Source organism: Nannospalax galili, unplaced genomic scaffold (genome assembly GCF_000622305.1).
Source record: "Nannospalax galili isolate Female #2095 unplaced genomic scaffold, S.galili_v1.0 scaffold137, whole genome shotgun sequence".
In the NCBI taxonomy this organism is placed as follows: domain Eukaryota; kingdom Metazoa; phylum Chordata; class Mammalia; order Rodentia; family Spalacidae; genus Nannospalax; species Nannospalax galili.
Genome location: NW_008340203.1, coordinates 1,648,064 through 1,664,590, shown reverse-complemented (window position 1 = coordinate 1,664,590; position 16,527 = coordinate 1,648,064). Strand labels below are relative to the sequence as shown.

At 47.4% G+C, this 16,527-nt stretch overlaps 1 protein-coding gene across 8 annotated transcripts in view; it reads right to left on the bottom strand.

Moving 5' to 3' along the window:
* Window positions 1-16,527, bottom strand: part of Ttc25 (tetratricopeptide repeat domain 25) — a 34,711-nt gene that overhangs the window by 15,562 nt on the left and 2,622 nt on the right. For 5 of the 8 annotated variants that reach the window (XR_003849851.1, XR_003849850.1, XM_008835269.3 and 2 more), the window contains exons 2-8: window positions 15,005-15,136; window positions 14,618-14,768; window positions 13,942-14,003; window positions 13,522-13,687; window positions 11,714-11,938; window positions 11,369-11,576; window positions 4,142-4,228 (exon numbers count right to left, since the gene is read on the bottom strand). Coding sequence is in view for 6 of the 8 variants with exons in the window: in XM_008835269.3 (XP_008833491.1) it covers window positions 4,142-4,228; window positions 11,369-11,576; window positions 11,714-11,938; window positions 13,522-13,687; window positions 13,942-14,003; window positions 14,618-14,768; window positions 15,005-15,136 (1,031 nt within the window). In the remaining 2 variants the exon portion in view is untranslated. Of the gene's footprint in view, window positions 1-4,141; window positions 4,229-11,368; window positions 11,577-11,713; window positions 11,939-13,521; window positions 13,688-13,941; window positions 14,004-14,617; window positions 14,769-14,993; window positions 15,219-16,527 lie in introns of all 8 variants that reach the window. The other 3 variants (XM_029564573.1, XM_017798734.2, XM_029564572.1) reach the window with 3 other exon arrangements.

Genomic DNA, 16,527 nt, shown 5'->3' with positions numbered 1-16,527 from the left:
TTGAGACAGGGTCTCCTTGTAGCCCCAGCTGGCCTAGAACTTACTAGATAGACCAGGCTGGCCTGGCCTCAATCTCAAAAAGATACTGCCTGCCTCTGTTTTCAAGTGGTGGTTTTTTTGAGATAGGATCTCACTAAGTAACTCTAGCTGGCCTGGAACTCACAATAATCCTCCTGCCTCAGCCTCCAGAGTAGCTGGGATTATAGACATGAACCATCACACACAGTTCTAAGTCCAGATTTTCTTTCTTTTTCTTTTTTTAAAACTGTATCTCTTATTTTCAGTTTGTGTGTATGAGTGTATTGCCTGCACATTCGTAAGTACATTCGTGTTTTGCAATGTCCATGGAGGTCAGAAAAGTTGTCAGACCCCCCAGAACTGGAGTTACAGACAGTTGTTAGTTGCTGGGAACTGAACCCGGGTCTTCTGCAAGAGCAGCCAGTTCTGTTAACCACTGAACCATCTCTCTAGCCCCTCTTTTTTATTTTCTTTTTTTTTTGATTATGGAATACTCAGGACATTTAATAAAAGTAATATTTCAAAAACTGCTTCACACGTTAATAACATATTTGCTTCAGTAACATTTCTAAAAGTTATATTATAAATTGATTATATAGGCATATAATTCTAGTGATGTTCGTGTAATTTTGTCCTAAGCTAATATTACAACATTGTATTATACTAAGCATTTTCTTATCTAGTGCTGCCAAAACATTTTCTGTAGCAACCAATTGGATTTGATAACCCACTTACATCTACAGTGCTGACACAGTATTTTAATTTTCTTCCAAATTAACAAAAGGAGAACTTAGATTCTAAACAAAAAGGATTTTTGTTGTTTGTTTTGTATTGTTTTTTAGGGGTTTTTTTTAAACTTAAAAAAAAATTTACTGAGAATTTCATACATGCATATAAAGGTGTTTTGATCAAATCCACGCCCACTCCCTCCCCTCCAACTCTGATAACTTCATGTACTTTCTTCTTCTTCTTCTTTTTTTTTATTTTTATTTTTTTGGTCTTTTTGAGACGGGGTCTCCCTGTAGCCTCAGCTGTCCTGGAACTCACTATGTAGACCAGGCTGGCCTTGAATTCACAGAGATCTGCCTGCCTCTGTCTCCCAAGTGCTGGGATTAAAGGCATGCACCACCACGCCCGGCCCTCTTTTTTTTTTTATGGGGCTTTTTGCTACTCTAACATTTCCCCCTCTGAAGAGGTAAGCCTTTCATCTTTTAGGGATTAGATAAGAGCTCCCAAATACTTTTGACATTTTTGGCCTTTGGAACAAAGTATGCTGCTATGAGGCCCCAGGACATTTTGGGTTTTAGCCAAGAAACTGACTACTTTTCTTTGGGGTCTTTTTACCCTAACTGCCTAGCCAATTCCTATCTCCTATTCTTACCACACCACCCCCTGAAGAGGTTACCCAAATTGCCGATAGGGAATTGGACTGCAGACTGCTCTGGCTTCTTCCATGCTGAACAGGGATGCAGGGCGTGGCAATTGGGGTACCCCTTCAGTGGGTCTATCTAAAAGACTCCCAAATTGCATTAACTCTTAACTGTAGGGAGAAAAGAAAGTCCTTGACTTTTTGTTTTACGTGTGTGGATGTATTGCCTGCATGTGTGTAAATGCACCCATGTTGTGCAGTGCCTGCAGAGGTGAGAAGGTGTCAGATCCCCTGGAACTGGAGTTATGGAACTAGAGTCATGGACAGTTGTTAGCCACAATGTGGGTGTTGGGAATCGAACTCAGGTCCTCTGCAAGAGCCAAGAGCTCCAGCTTTCTTTTATTTATTTATTTTTTTTTGGTCTTTTTGAGACAGGGTCTCCTGTAGCTGCAGCTGGCCTGGATTCACTAGGGAGACCAGGCTGGCCTCGAACTCACAGAAATCCCCCTGCCTCTCCCTCCTGAGTTCTGGGACTAAAGGCGGGCCCCACCCCACCTGGCCCTTTTTTTTTTTTTTTTTTTTTTTTTGGTCTTTTTGAGACAGGGTCTCCTGTAGCTGCAGCTGGCCTGGATTCACTAGGGAGACCAGGCTGGCCTCGAACTCACAGAAATCCCCCTGCCTCTCCCTCCTGAGTTCTGGGACTAAAGGCGGGCCCCACCCCACCTGGCCCTTTTTTTTTTTTTTTTTTTTTTTTTGGTCTTTTTGAGACAGGGTCTCCTGTAGCTGCAGCTGGCCTGGATTCACTAGGGAGACCAGGCTGGCCTCGAACTCACAGAAATCCCCCTGCCTCTCCCTCCTGAGTTCTGGGACTAAAGGCGGGCCCCACCCCACCTGGCCCTTTTTTTTTTTTTTTTTTTTTTTTTGGTCTTTTTGAGACAGGGTCTCCTGTAGCTGCAGCTGGCCTGGATTCACTAGGGAGACCAGGCTGGCCTCGAACTCACAGAAATCCCCCTGCCTCTCCCTCCTGAGTTCTGGGACTAAAGGCGGGCCCCACCCCACCTGGCCCTTTTTTTTTTTTTTTTTTTTTTTTTGGTCTTTTTGAGACAGGGTCTCCTGTAGCTGCAGCTGGCCTGGATTCACTAGGGAGACCAGGCTGGCCTCGAACTCACAGAAATCCCCCTGCCTCTCCCTCCTGAGTTCTGGGACTAAAGGCGGGCCCCACCCCACCTGGCCCTTTTTTTTTTTTTTTTTTTTTTTTTGGTCTTTTTGAGACAGGGTCTCCTGTAGCTGCAGCTGGCCTGGATTCACTAGGGAGACCAGGCTGGCCTCGAACTCACAGAAATCCCCCTGCCTCTCCCTCCTGAGTTCTGGGACTAAAGGCGGGCCCCACCCCACCTGGCCCTTTTTTTTTTTTTTTTTTTTTTTTTGGTCTTTTTGAGACAGGGTCTCCTGTAGCTGCAGCTGGCCTGGATTCACTAGGGAGACCAGGCTGGCCTCGAACTCACAGAAATCCCCCTGCCTCTCCCTCCTGAGTTCTGGGACTAAAGGCGGGCCCCACCCCACCTGGCCCTTTTTTTTTTTTTTTTTTTTTTTTTGGTCTTTTTGAGACAGGGTCTCCTGTAGCTGCAGCTGGCCTGGATTCACTAGGGAGACCAGGCTGGCCTCGAACTCACAGAAATCCCCCTGCCTCTCCCTCCTGAGTTCTGGGACTAAAGGCGGGCCCCACCCCACCTGGCCCTTTTTTTTTTTTTTTTTTTTTTTTTGGTCTTTTTGAGACAGGGTCTCCTGTAGCTGCAGCTGGCCTGGATTCACTAGGGAGACCAGGCTGGCCTCGAACTCACAGAAATCCCCCTGCCTCTCCCTCCTGAGTTCTGGGACTAAAGGCGGGCCCCACCCCACCTGGCCCTTTTTTTTTTTTTTTTTTTTTTTTTGGTCTTTTTGAGACAGGGTCTCCTGTAGCTGCAGCTGGCCTGGATTCACTAGGGAGACCAGGCTGGCCTCGAACTCACAGAAATCCCCCTGCCTCTCCCTCCTGAGTTCTGGGACTAAAGGCGGGCCCCACCCCACCTGGCCCTTTTTTTTTTTTTTTTTTTTTTTTTGGTCTTTTTGAGACAGGGTCTCCTGTAGCTGCAGCTGGCCTGGATTCACTAGGGAGACCAGGCTGGCCTCGAACTCACAGAAATCCCCCTGCCTCTCCCTCCTGAGTTCTGGGACTAAAGGCGGGCCCCACCCCACCTGGCCCTTTTTTTTTTTTTTTTTTTTTTTTTGGTCTTTTTGAGACAGGGTCTCCTGTAGCTGCAGCTGGCCTGGATTCACTAGGGAGACCAGGCTGGCCTCGAACTCACAGAGATCCGCCTGCCTCTGCCTCCCAAATGCTGGGATTAAAGGTGTGCGCCACCACGCCCGGCTATTTTTTTTAAATATTCTTTTTTATTTTTTTATTTTTATCTGTATGAGTGTATTGCTTGCATGTGTTTAAGTGCACCCATGTCATGCAGCACCCACAGAGATCAGAAGAGGGTGTCAGATACCCTAGAACTGGAGTTACGGAAGGTTGTTGAGCTGCCATGTGGGTGCTGGGAATCAAACCTGGGTTCTCTGCAAAAGCAGCCAATGCGCTCAACCACTGAGTCTCCAGTCTCTCAAGCCCAGGTTCTCTAATGCCTCTTTGTCTAGCATTCTGGCTGCAGATTGTGAGGTTGGGAAGTTCCAACGCCAGGGTGGGGAAGAGGTAGGTAGTTCCTGGTGACTCACGTGTCAATGGCTTGCTGAAATTTCCCAACTCTGGCAAAAACTCTGCCAATGTTGTCAAGGGCTCTGGATTTTGAATTGGGAAGGTCACTGTGGAGAAGAAGCAAAAGCAGTCAGCCACTAGAAATCAGTTGTTCTAGGCACTGTGAAAAGAGGAAAGAAGGCAAAAACTAGGACCCCAGGGACTCAGGGTTCCAGGTGGAAGATACCCAGGCTGGCAAGGTCAGATCACCTGGAACAGGAGTTCTAGACAGTTGTGAACTGCCATGTGGGTGCTGGGAACTGAACCTAGGTCTCTTGGAAGAGCGAACAGCAAATGCTCTTAACCGCTGAGCCATCTCTCCAACCCTGTTGTTTGCTATGTTTTTGAAACAGTCTCACTATGTAGCCCTGGCTGTCCTGGAACTCATTATGTACATCAGGGTGGCCTTGAACTCAACAGATATCTGCCTCCAGAGTGCTGGAATTAAAGGCGTGCCTCCACACCTGGCCTTCAGAAAGGACTGAAGGGGTGACTAAGTGGTTGACAGTATGTACTGCTCTTCCAGAGGACCAGAGGTTGTTTCCTAGCACCCACTGTCAGGCAGCTTACAATTTCCTGTAACTCCAGCTATAGGGGATCCAACTCTGGCCTCTGGCCCCTATAGGCACCTACACTCACATGGCAGATACGCATACATATGAATACATTTTTTTAAAGTTTTTAAAAAATAATTAATTGTTTGTTTATTTATTTTTTGTCTTTTTAAAGCAGGGTCTCCCTGTAGCCCCAGCTGTCCTGGAACTCACTATGTAGACCAGGCTGGCCTTGAACTCACAGAGATCCACCTGCCTCTGCCTCCCAAGTGCTGGGACTACAGGCATGTGCCACCACGCCTGGCTCTTATTTATTATATTTATTTTGTGTATGAGTGTATCGCCTGCATGTATGTGAGTGCACCTGTGTCATGCAATGCTGCGGAGGTCAGAAGAGGACTTCAGATTCCCCTGGAACTGGAGTTAAGGATGGTTGGTAGCTGCCATGTGGGTGCTGGGAATCGAACCCAGGTCCTCTGCAAGAGGAGTCAGTGTTCTTAACCGCTGAGCCATCTCTCCAGGCCCAAATTTCTTATTTTGGAAATAATCTGTTAGCAGTGCCTTAGCAATGGTAATTTGTAGGTATTTAAAAAAAAGACCAAGGCAGAGCCGGGCGTGGTGGCGCATGCCTGTAGTCCCAGCACTTGGGAGGCAGAGGCAGGCGAATCTCTGTGAGTTCAAGGCCTGTCTGGTCTACATAGTGAGTTCCAGGCCAGATGAGGCTGCAGGGAGACTCTGTCTCCAAGTAAAAAAAAAAAAAAAAAAAAAAAAAAAAAAAAAAAAAAAAGACCAAGGCATATGAAGTTAGAAAGTTAGAGGGTTGGCCATAAATAGGACACCTAGATCTTCTCCTCCCAAGGCTCAGGGATCACTGCGGAAGAAGGGTGGTAGTGGAAAGACTGTAAGGGCCAGAGGTGGTGGATGAATACAAGGAAAATGTGTTGTCTAGATGCCACAGGGTAGATGCACATATGAACTCATAGTGCCTGTGATGGCATACACAAGACCTCTGCAAACCCAAGCCAGGCAGGGGCCCAACATGCATCAGGGAGGCAGGCAGGATCTATTGGCAACTAACAGATGCTGAGAAAGAGAGATTCGGTTTTCCTTACTGGTGACATCTGGTATGTTGACCAGACTCTAGGGGATGGACCCATACCCAGGAGCACTTGGAAGACACAGATTGGATTCAATGGGCCTTTAAAAAACAAAACAACCAGCCAGGCGTGGTGGCACATGTACTCGGGAGGCAGAGGCAGGCCAGCCTGGTCTACTTTGTGAGTTTCAGGCCAGCTGGGGCTACAGGGAGACCCTGTCTCAAAAACACAAACAAATAAAACAACCCCAACAACAAAAAAACCCCAAACAAAACAAAAGAGTAAAGGATAGATAATGATGGAGGACATGAAGTTGAGGGCAGTGGGGGAAGGGGTGGAGAGAGGGGAGGGGGTTTGAATGTGATCAAAATACAAAGTATGAAATTCTAGAATCAATAAAAATACTTTATATTTTATATTTTTATTTCCTGTGTATGCTTGTATTGCCTGCATGTAGGTATGTGCACCCGTGTTGTGCAATGCCCACAGAGGACAGAAGAGGCTGTTGGATCCCCTGGAACTGGAGTTCCCAAAGGTTGTTAGCTGCCATGTGGGTGCTGGGATTTGAACCTGGGTCTTCTGCAAGAACAGTCAGTGTTCTTAACTGCTGAGCCATCTCTCCAGCCCTGAGAATCAATAAAAATATTTTTAAAGGGGCTGGAGAATGGCTCAGTGGTTAAGAATATTGACTGCTCTTGCAGAGGACCAGGGTTCAATTCCCAACACCCACATGGTGGCCAACAACCATCTGTACTCCAGTTCCAGGGGATCCAAAGCCTTCTTCTGACCTCTGCAGGCATTGCATGTTATGGGTGCACTTATGCACATACAGGTATTTTATTATACATAAAATAAAAATAATAAAATATTTTAAAACATTTTTAAAAAGTCAGAGGGTTGGGGATGTAGCTCAGTCATACAGTACTTGCCTAACACATGCAAGGCCCTGAGTTTTCCCCAGCAACAGAAGTGGGGAAACACATGTGGGTGGTTCTGTGGCAAGATGCTGTGTTGCTGGCTTTGAAAATGTAGAATGGGGCCAAAAGCCATGGAGTATGATGACTTCAGCTCTAGAAGGCAGGCCATCTCTGCAGAGAACACAGCTTAACCAACACTGCCGTTTGTTGCCATGAACTCAATTTCAGGCTTCTAACCCCAAAATTGCAAGATAATACATATGTCCTGTTTTAAGACCTACATAGCCACAAACATACACAGACACAGACAGATATATACAGATATACCGAAATTCTCACAGACACATAGACAGTTGGCATTTTTTAAAAAGAAATACAAGAGCATCTCAGTGGTAGAGCTCTTCCCTGGCATGTACCAAACCCTGGGTTTGATACCTGTACTCTGTGTGTGTGTGTGTGTGTGTGTGTGTGTGTGTGTGTGTGTGTATGTGTGTGGTGTGTTATTCATTTAAAAGAACAGAAAGTGAGTCTGTGAACAATGTTTACCCAGACACAATGAGATTATGAGGGAAATTTTGCAAGTTGTCCTTTGACTTCCCTACCTTTGCCCAACATTCTAAATTCTAAAGAAAAATTATACCAAAATGACTAAGATGTCAATGATCCAGCAAAGTTTCATTTGTTTCTTTGAGACAGAATTTCCCATGTAGCCCAGGCTGGCTTTAAACTGGAGATCTTTCTGTCTCAGCTGCCCCATGGGAGGGATTATAGGGGTGTGTGACACAGGCCTAGTTTCAATAATGTTTGTTTAGATTTCTAAGTCTGAGGACATCTGGGGATCCTCAGATAACAGCAGAATGTATAAGCCCTTCCTTTCAAGAGTTCTGTGCACCAACTAGCAAAAAATATGTAAGTTGCCTAGAGGTTTAGCTTTGGAAAAATAATCTGTATTTAAAGAATGACAGGAACTCTTCTCTCTGGAACTGGAGGTCAACTGCAATGTTCTAGTCAGAGGGGGACAAAAGAGAAAGCTGTACTCTCTGGATGATGAAAACCCTGCCCTGCATGTAGCCTTCTAGTACATTGCCCCCTGCACTTTGTTCCCCATCCTATAAAGCCCTTGCTGAATTCCCCAAGGTGGTCTTCTCTGAGAGGGATGCTAGCTCCCCCATCTTCTAGCCCTTGAATAAACCTGACGTCCTTCCTACAGACTCTCTTCTCTCCAGTGAGAAGTGGCAAGCAGTGAAAGTTGAGTCTGGTAACAAATTATCACCAGGAAATAAAATTAAGATTTTTCCAAAACTGGGCACTATAGCAATGTACACCTGTTATTCCAACACTTAGGAGTTCAATTCCCAGCACCCACATGGGGCAGCTCATAACTACCTGTAACTCCAGCTCCAGGGGATCTGATGCCCTCTTCTAGCTTCTGTGGGCATCCCTCATGCAAATAAATAAAATAAATATTTTCTTAAAAGATGGGTATGGTGGTGCATGCCTATAATCCCAGCACTTGAGAAGTGGAAGCAGGAGGATAAGACGTTCAAGGTCATCCTCAGCTATACCTTAAGGTTGAGGCCAGCCTGGGATACATCTGAGTTTGTCTCAAAACAACAGAAAAGATCTATAGTTTAAAAAAAGTTTTTTTTTTTGGAAGCTGGAGAGATGACTCAGTGGTTAAGAGCACTGGCTGCTCTAGCAGAGGACCTGGGTTCAGTTCCCAACACCCACATGGCAGCTAACAACTATCTGTAACTCCAGTTCCAGGATATCTGACACCCTCCTCTGACCTCTGTGGACACTCTCTGAGGAACTCTCCTTTAAATGTGAAAGAACAAGTGGGAGCTGTGTGGCAAGGCAAGTCCTGGGGAAAGGGAAGGCATTCCTGTTGAGACAGGAGGCGCAGAGCATAAGGCCAGTGAGCCTACGAGTGGCTAGAAGAGCAGCATATAGCTCCATGCTGCTGAGGCACAGGATGTCTGAAGTCCAAAGAAAGCCAGGACAAATAAGGCCAGGACAGTTCAAGTCAGGAAGAGCAGCCTGTGTTGAGCAGGACATTGGTACTTACAACCAACCACTGAGTTGTTCTTTCACAGGAGGGAGAGCCAGCTGAAGAAACCCAAGTTGGGTGGCCAAGGCATGAACAAGCCAGAGGCAGGTACCCAGAAGCCTCCTGGACTTCTAGGAAGTGGCTACCTAAGGCTTAGGGACCTCAGAGCAAGAAGTTTGGGAGAGATGTAGGGACTCTGACTGAGTCACACTGAGTGTAAGATTTCTGTGGCACATTCTGAGAAACACCTTGGAGTCTGTTGGACATACAGTTCTGCGGCTTTATGGGAGATAGTTGGATCCAAGGTGATATCTATACACATTTTATTTAACCCTCATGACCGCTGTCATATTATTATGCCTTCAGCAAAGGTAAGGAACGGAGGAGACGAGCAACTTCAAGCCACATAGTTCTAAGTGGGAGAGCTAGGAATCAAGGACACATCTGTCTCCAACTCTGGGTCCTCCTCTCACCCCATTCTAGAATGGCTAACACATGATCCTCCTACTTAGCCCTTGGAAACAGGTAAAAATGAACCTGGAGTGGGTAGCCTCTGGGGCACAGCTAAGTGCAGAGGAAAAGGGTAGGAGGTAGGAGTACCCAGGGAGTCTGACCCCATGGAGGACTGCTGTGGTACAGAAGCCAGTGTGTTGAGAACCTTGAGTGCCAACTGCAAGCCACCAAGGGCTATGGCACAAAAAGTGATGGCCCCTGTGGAAGAGGGGGCGGAAAGACCGTAAGAGTCAGGGCTGGTTCATGAACACAGGGAAGTAGAGGCTTTCACACTGAAGTTTGCATATGTGAACTTGTGGTAATGGTGGCATTGAGCACAGGACCCATGCCAACTCAATCAGACAAGGGTCCAGAGTAGAGTGAGAGAAATGAGTGGTGGGCCAGCCCTAGATTGAGAACTACTGGAGACTGATTACTACTGGATAAGGGAGAGTATGCCTTACTTACAATCCTAGATAGGCTGACTAGACTCCAGTGGATGAATATGTACTGAGGGACAAATGAATTTGCTTAATTGGATAAGACTTAACATGGATGGTGGAATTGGGGCTGGAGAGATGTCTCAGTAGTTAAGAACACTGGTTGTTCTTGCAGAAGGCCCAGGTTCGAATCCCAGCACCCACATAGCAGCTAGCATTGCAGGTGCACTTACTTACATGTAGGCAATACATGCATACACATAAAATAAAATTAAATAAATAAAATTTTTTTAAAAGTTAAAAAAAACTATGGTGGACTACATGAGGTCTGGTGGGGGATTGATGGGGCATGGGGTCTAAATTTGATTAAGAGCTGTTGTACAAAATGTACAAAAGCTAAATAAAAATTTCTTTTTAAAAAAGTGATGGTTAGGGCTGGAGAGATGGCTCAGCGGTTAAGAGTACTAATTGCTCTTGCAGAGGACCCGGGTTTGATTCCCAGCACCCACATGGTGGCTACAAACTGTCCTTAACTCCAGTTCCAGGGGAATCTTCTTCTGACCTCCGTGGGATTGCATGACATGGGTACACTCACATACATGCAGGCAATACACTCATACACATAAAATACAAATAAAATTTTAAAAATAAAATAAAAATAATCAGGATGCCTAGAAAGTGATGCCCTCTGTCAAGAAGCTTCAGGTTGAGAACAGTTAATTTCAGGGAGAGTTGATATTGTTATGATGAACACTAGGCACTAGCCCAAGGGTTTTTGTTCCCTTTCCCTTTCCTTTGTGTGTGAACTGGTGACAGAGCCCAGAGTCCTGCATATGGTAGGCAGATGCTCTACTATGGAGCTAAATCTCCAGCCCTGTGGTCTGGAGCTCTTGACCTTTGTACTTTATCTTTCCTTCTACCCAGGGAGGGAACTATAGCCACGCCCCCTCCACCGAGTAGGAAACCCTGAGGCTGACAGTTGAAGCGATTTCCCTAGGCTCCTGCTCAAGTCAGGTCTACGTGACCCCAAGGCTTATGCTCTGGGTCACCACATGGTCCACAAGCCCCTACCTGACTACCTCTGCTCACTATGTGCAGCATCCTCCTGGCCCCTCTTCCACCTCCCTGGCAATACTCTGTGCTCTCCAGCCTTAAGCTTCCTTGTGCCTCAGGCCTTCCCACAGACTACACTCCCCACTGCCCAGGCATGTCCTCCTTAAAGACATTTCTTATTGCAACGGACCCTGTACTTTTGCTTTCTGACACTATCACAATTACAATTAAGTAGCTATGCTATTTGCTACTTTTTGTCTGGCATACAGGCCTATTTCTGGTCACTACTATGTTCCCAATGATAGAAAGACCTAGGATGTCTGGGTGCTGATACAGTCTTGTTTATGAAACAAGAATTGAAAAACCCCTTAGAGCCAGACCACTAGAAGCTGTTTTGGAATGCTGAACCATTATGTTCCTTTTTGTGACCAAAAAGCTAACAGCCAAGGTTTGCCTCCCCTACCCCTCAGTCCTGAGAAGGAGATTCCCTACTCCCCGGGGAATCAGCCTCAGGCCTGCAGGGCAGAAAATGGGAACTGAGCTACCAGCTCCAGGTCCCTCCCGGTCCGTGCCTAGGGGGCCTCAGCCACCCAGTGAGCACTCACTATTCCTTGGCGATCTCCAGGTCTTTTCTGTGGCTCTCCAAGGCTGCCGCCATCTGCCCCAGCTCTATCTGGGCATTCCCTATGCAGCTGTACAAGTTCCCAACCAGTTCGTCCTTGTTGAACACCTCTTCTTTGTTCCATTCCAGAACCTTCTTCAGAACTTTTTCAGCTTTTTGAAGACTCCCTTCAGCACTGCCACTGGTCAGCACTGGGAAAAGAAGGTGACACGGAGGTGAGGGCAACCGCCTCCCTGTTGAGGGGTAGAGTCCTCTCCCCCGCAGATAATCTCTATCCACAGATCAGCGGAGGCTGGGGCTTAGGCTACCACCTGAGAACACTACCCACACATGTCAATGTCTTCCAGGCTCTTGAGGATATAGCGGGCTGTCTGGGAAGGACTGCTTTTCCGGTCCCGCAGCCATTTATCTTGCATCTGCTTCCGGTCTCGAACCCTGGCGTAGATGGGCTTCTGCTGCCTCCAGAAGTTACTGCGAGTGTCCAGGTAGTTGATGCCAGTCATGATGAGGGCCTCCACGGTCAGGCCACTCTTGATGGTGCCTTTGATGAGGTCTGTGGGTAGGTGATGGGGTGGCATCACTGAGTTCACACACATGGAACCCGTTCTAGGGTTGGAGTCCCTGCTGTAGGGCCCAGTGAGGACATCTCCCTGCAGCTGTGGGAAGAGGGAAGGGAGAGCATGCAGGGAGGTGGGATGCATCTTGCGGGGTCGGGATGAGGTCAGAGCCCCTCTTTTAGGCATTCTCTTGGTATAAGGCCCTCATGGCAAAATAGGAGCCAGAAGGGGCAGCTGGATAACACGTGAGAAGCCTGCCTCTTTTAAGCTCTGTTAAGCTTTTCCTCTTAAAAATTCCACCACCATGTCTCAGTAGCACCATTGGCTAGGAACCAAGCCTTCAACACAGGAGGCCGTTGGGAGAGGGGCATTTAAGATGCAAATCATAACCAACACGATAGTCTGTACACTGGATAAAGGAACCTGACAGGAACTGGGATCTGAGCTACATGTTCTGAAACATCCTCTGGTCCATCCCTCATTTCATCTATAAGGAAATAGAATTCACTGACTGTCCAAGGTGATAAGCAAGTTAGAATCCAGTCCAACACTCTTTCCACCACACCGCAGAACACAGGACAGAGCCCTGTAAACTTGGGGGTTTTGCCACAAACTGACTAGCCTGAGCTGGGGTGACCAGGAAACAAATGTCTTTTCTCCAGAACCAGATTCCTAAGGTCATCTGAGGAGTTTTCTGCGGGGCTGTGGCCCACAGTTTCCCTGCTGGCGCATCTCCCTGGTAAGAGGCCTGAAGGCTTCCTGTTCTCCAGAGGTTCTGCTGTGGAGAGCAGGGGTGGCCTGGCAGCATTGCAATCAGCTCTAACCTCCCGCCAGGCAGTGGCTAGGACATGCGCACACCCCTACTGCTCCCAGCATGCACCATCATACTTGGCACCCGGCTACATACTGAGAACTGGTGACCCAGGCCAGGTTGTTGTTGGGCGCATGTCCTTGAAGGGGATATTGAGACCCCTGCCTCTTCCTCTGTCATTGCTTCCTGGTCACCTTTGCCATGTGCTCCCCACCACAATGTTCTGCCTCACCACCGGCTCCCAAACAATGAGAGTCACCTGACTATGAACTTGAACCTCTGAAATTGTAAGCCAAAAATCAATCTTCCCTTCTTTTTTTTTTTTTTTTTTTTTGAGACAGGGTCTCCCTGTAGCCCCAGCTGTCCTGGAACTCACTATGTAGATCAGGATGGCCTTGAACTCAGAGATCTGCCTGCCTCTGCCTCCCAAGTGCTGGGGTTAAAGGTCTGCCCAACCACGCCTGGCCAATCTTTCCTTCTTACAACTTGATTAGCTCGGGTATTTTGTCACAGTGATGGAAAGCTGACCAACACAGTAGTAAAGGAACCCAAATCTCTATTATTCCTACCTAGAGTACTTAAAAGCACTGACTCTGGATTCAGATACAAGCCATCATTGCCTAGCGGTGTGTGACTTCCGTAAGATGAGAATGTAAGTAAACCTGTCCACAGGTCCACGTTGCCAATATCCATGACAGGCTCTGCCTGAGGCACCCACCCAAGATTTCCTTTGCCCCAAGCCCCTGTTGGCAACAAAGGGCCTGAAACCTTCATCCAACAGGAGCTTTTCCAGATACTCTTTGTCCACATAGAGCTCTCCCAGCAGCTGGCGGATGGTCTTCTCGCTCTTGAGGGAGCCTCTTCGCTTGGTTTCATTCTTGGTGCTGTATGAGAGTTGCTTCACAGGTTGAGGCTTCTGCTGGGCTTTCATACTCTGGAAAATAAAGTGACCCAATGGAACCTCAACAACCAACACAGAGTACCCAGTATGGCCTCAGAATCAGAGAGTCTACAGTCCCCCTCCTCCTCTCTGTGGGCTGAGAACTGGAGAATGTGCTTGGTTGGGCATGGCTGGATTCTCAAGATGCCTCTGGAGCTGGGAGAGACTCACAGCAGCCCATGATGGGGAAGAGGGAAATGCTTCCAGGCAATAATAGGCACACATGGCCTCAGAACCAGGCACCTTACCTCAGCCTGCTTGCTTAAGAAGAAGAGGTCTCCTTTGTTCTCCAGCTTAATGGAAGAAGGGCCTGCAAGGACAGAAGCTGGTGCTCAGCTTGGCCAAGTCTCTCAGGCATGGCCTATCACATATTATGTAGAAATGGCTGCCTTTGGCAGGGGGATAGTGGAGGCTGTGGTAGAGCTGGTTTTAAGCCACCCTAGCACACAAATGGTGCAGGCTGTTTGGTACAACAACCTCCTGAGCACTGATATCCCCCATTAGCCCAAGGCCACAGCAGCCAGATTTCCAAACAAAGGGAGATCCGGGGTGCAGGGAGACTGTCACATGCCATTCCACATTGTGGTGCCCACAGGGACAAGCTGTCACCCACATCCCTCTTCCCTTTGTCAAGGAGGTGATGTCAAAAACCAGCTTGAGGAAGGCGGGGCCTCAGGAAGGCTGGACTCACAGAGATCCTAGTCTAGTCTGTGACTTCAGGCTATAACCAAGACTACAAAGCAACCCTCCTAGCATGGCTAGAGGGTCACCTAGTGAACAGATTTTAATCAGTAACATCAGCAACAGCCCAATCCAAGCATGACTCCCTGGTGGTAGCGGCTTGCACTCTGAACTTTGGACCTTCCCCACACAGAAGCATCCCTGAGCCTGTCTGGACAAGACAGAGCCCCTATGCTCACTCACTTCCCACAGAGTTGTTGATGGCTTCCTGGGCTTTCTGAATTCCAACTTTGAATTCTCGATCAGGCCGCAGTTTGTAGCCTCGATGGTAGAACACCAGGGCAAACTCAAAGTCGCCCATGGTGTACAGTGTCTCAGCCTTTTGCAAAATCCCCTAGAATGAGAGACAGTCAAGTCCAAGGGGAGAGACAAGGCCTTACAGGGCACAGGTATGGTAGGATGAAGGGGTCCTGGGTTGAAGGTCAAGGTTAGAATACAAGGGAGCAGGAAGCCAGGCATGTGCTAAAGAGAGAAGGGCATCAGACACCAGGCAATCTGGCTAGTTCTGCAACTGTGGGTACCCAGAAGCTGTTGTAAGGGACACAGTGAAACCTCCCACCTGGCAGTCACCTTGCAGAAAGTTGGGTCGCTCTGGAGTGAGGCTTCAGCATCCTTCAGGGATTCCTCCAAGGCTCCCATCTTCAGGTAGCACTTGGAGCGGGCAACCAGGCAGTTCTTATCTCCACTCTGAAGGTGAAGAGCCTAGCAAAGGAAGCAGTCTGATGGGCAGACACCAGGAAGAGCAGGGCAGCAGCCTGAGAGGGAAGGGCAGCCACATCTGCTGCTTTAAAGAAACCCTTCAGGTCAGTAAACAGGTCTCTGAGTCTTGTCAGACCCCATCTTTGCTCAGTGAACTTGACCATCTTGAAGAAATTTAAATGGCAGCTATTGAGAAAGCTAGAAGTGGGAACAGGCTATGCTGTGGATAAACTGCTTTCAGCCAATTCCTGAAATCCTTCCAGTTCACCGTGGCAATAAAACTTCTGGATGTTTTGTATTTACCAAGCTGAACCACAAACCTCAGATTGCTTCACACTACTCACAATGTAAATCTCAAAAGACAATCTGAAACTTCAGTTATTCATTACACTAGCCTGTGTGTGTGTGTATGCGTGTGTGTGCATGTGTGCGTGCGTGCGCACGTGCGCACACATGCTGGGTATTAGAACTCAGAACTTCATGTATATTGGGCAAGAGATCCACCAATGAGTTATACCCCTACTTCAAGCTCTCTTGTTATTGTTTTGGGTATTTTAAAAAATATTTTATTTATTATTTTTATTTTATGTGTATGCATGTATTGCCTATGTATGTGTAAGTGCACCTGTGTTGTGCAATGTCCGCAGAGGACAGAATAGGCTGTCAGATCCCCTGGAATTGGAGTTACATACAGTTGTTATCTGCCATGTGGGTGCTGGGATTCAAACCTGGGTCTTCCACAAGAACAGTCAGTGTTCTTAACTGCTGAGCCATCTCTTCAACCCTGTTTTGGGTATTTTTAAAAGTTTTATTTTTATTACTAATTATGTGTGTCTGTGTATGTGCATGTGAGTGCAGGTAACCATGGAGGTCAGAGGTGTAAGCTGGAGTTACAGGCAGTTGTGAACTGCCTGATGTGGGTGCTGGGAACTGAACCCAGGTCCTCTGCAAAAGCAGCCAATGCTCTTAACCAATGAGTCATCTCTCCAGCCCCATTTTGTTGTTTTTTGTTTTTGAAACATGGTTTCAAACTGTAGCCTTAAGGGGCTGGAGAGATGGCAGTAGTTAAGAGCACTGGCTTCTCTTGCAGAAGACCAGGGTTTGATTCCCAGTACCCAGGTGGTGGCTAATAACTGTCCATAACTCCAGTTCCAGGAGATCCAACACCCTCTTCTGACCTCCTCGGGCACTGCATGACATGGGTGCACCTACCTACATGTAGGCAATACACTCATAAAATAAAAATAATAAGGCCGGGCATGGTGGTGCACTTCTTTAATCCCAGCACTCAGGAGGCAGAGGCAGGCAAATCTTTGTGAGGTCGAGGCCAGCCTGGTCTATATAGTGAGTTCCAGGACAGCTGAGGCTACAGGGAGACCCTGTCTCAAAAAGAC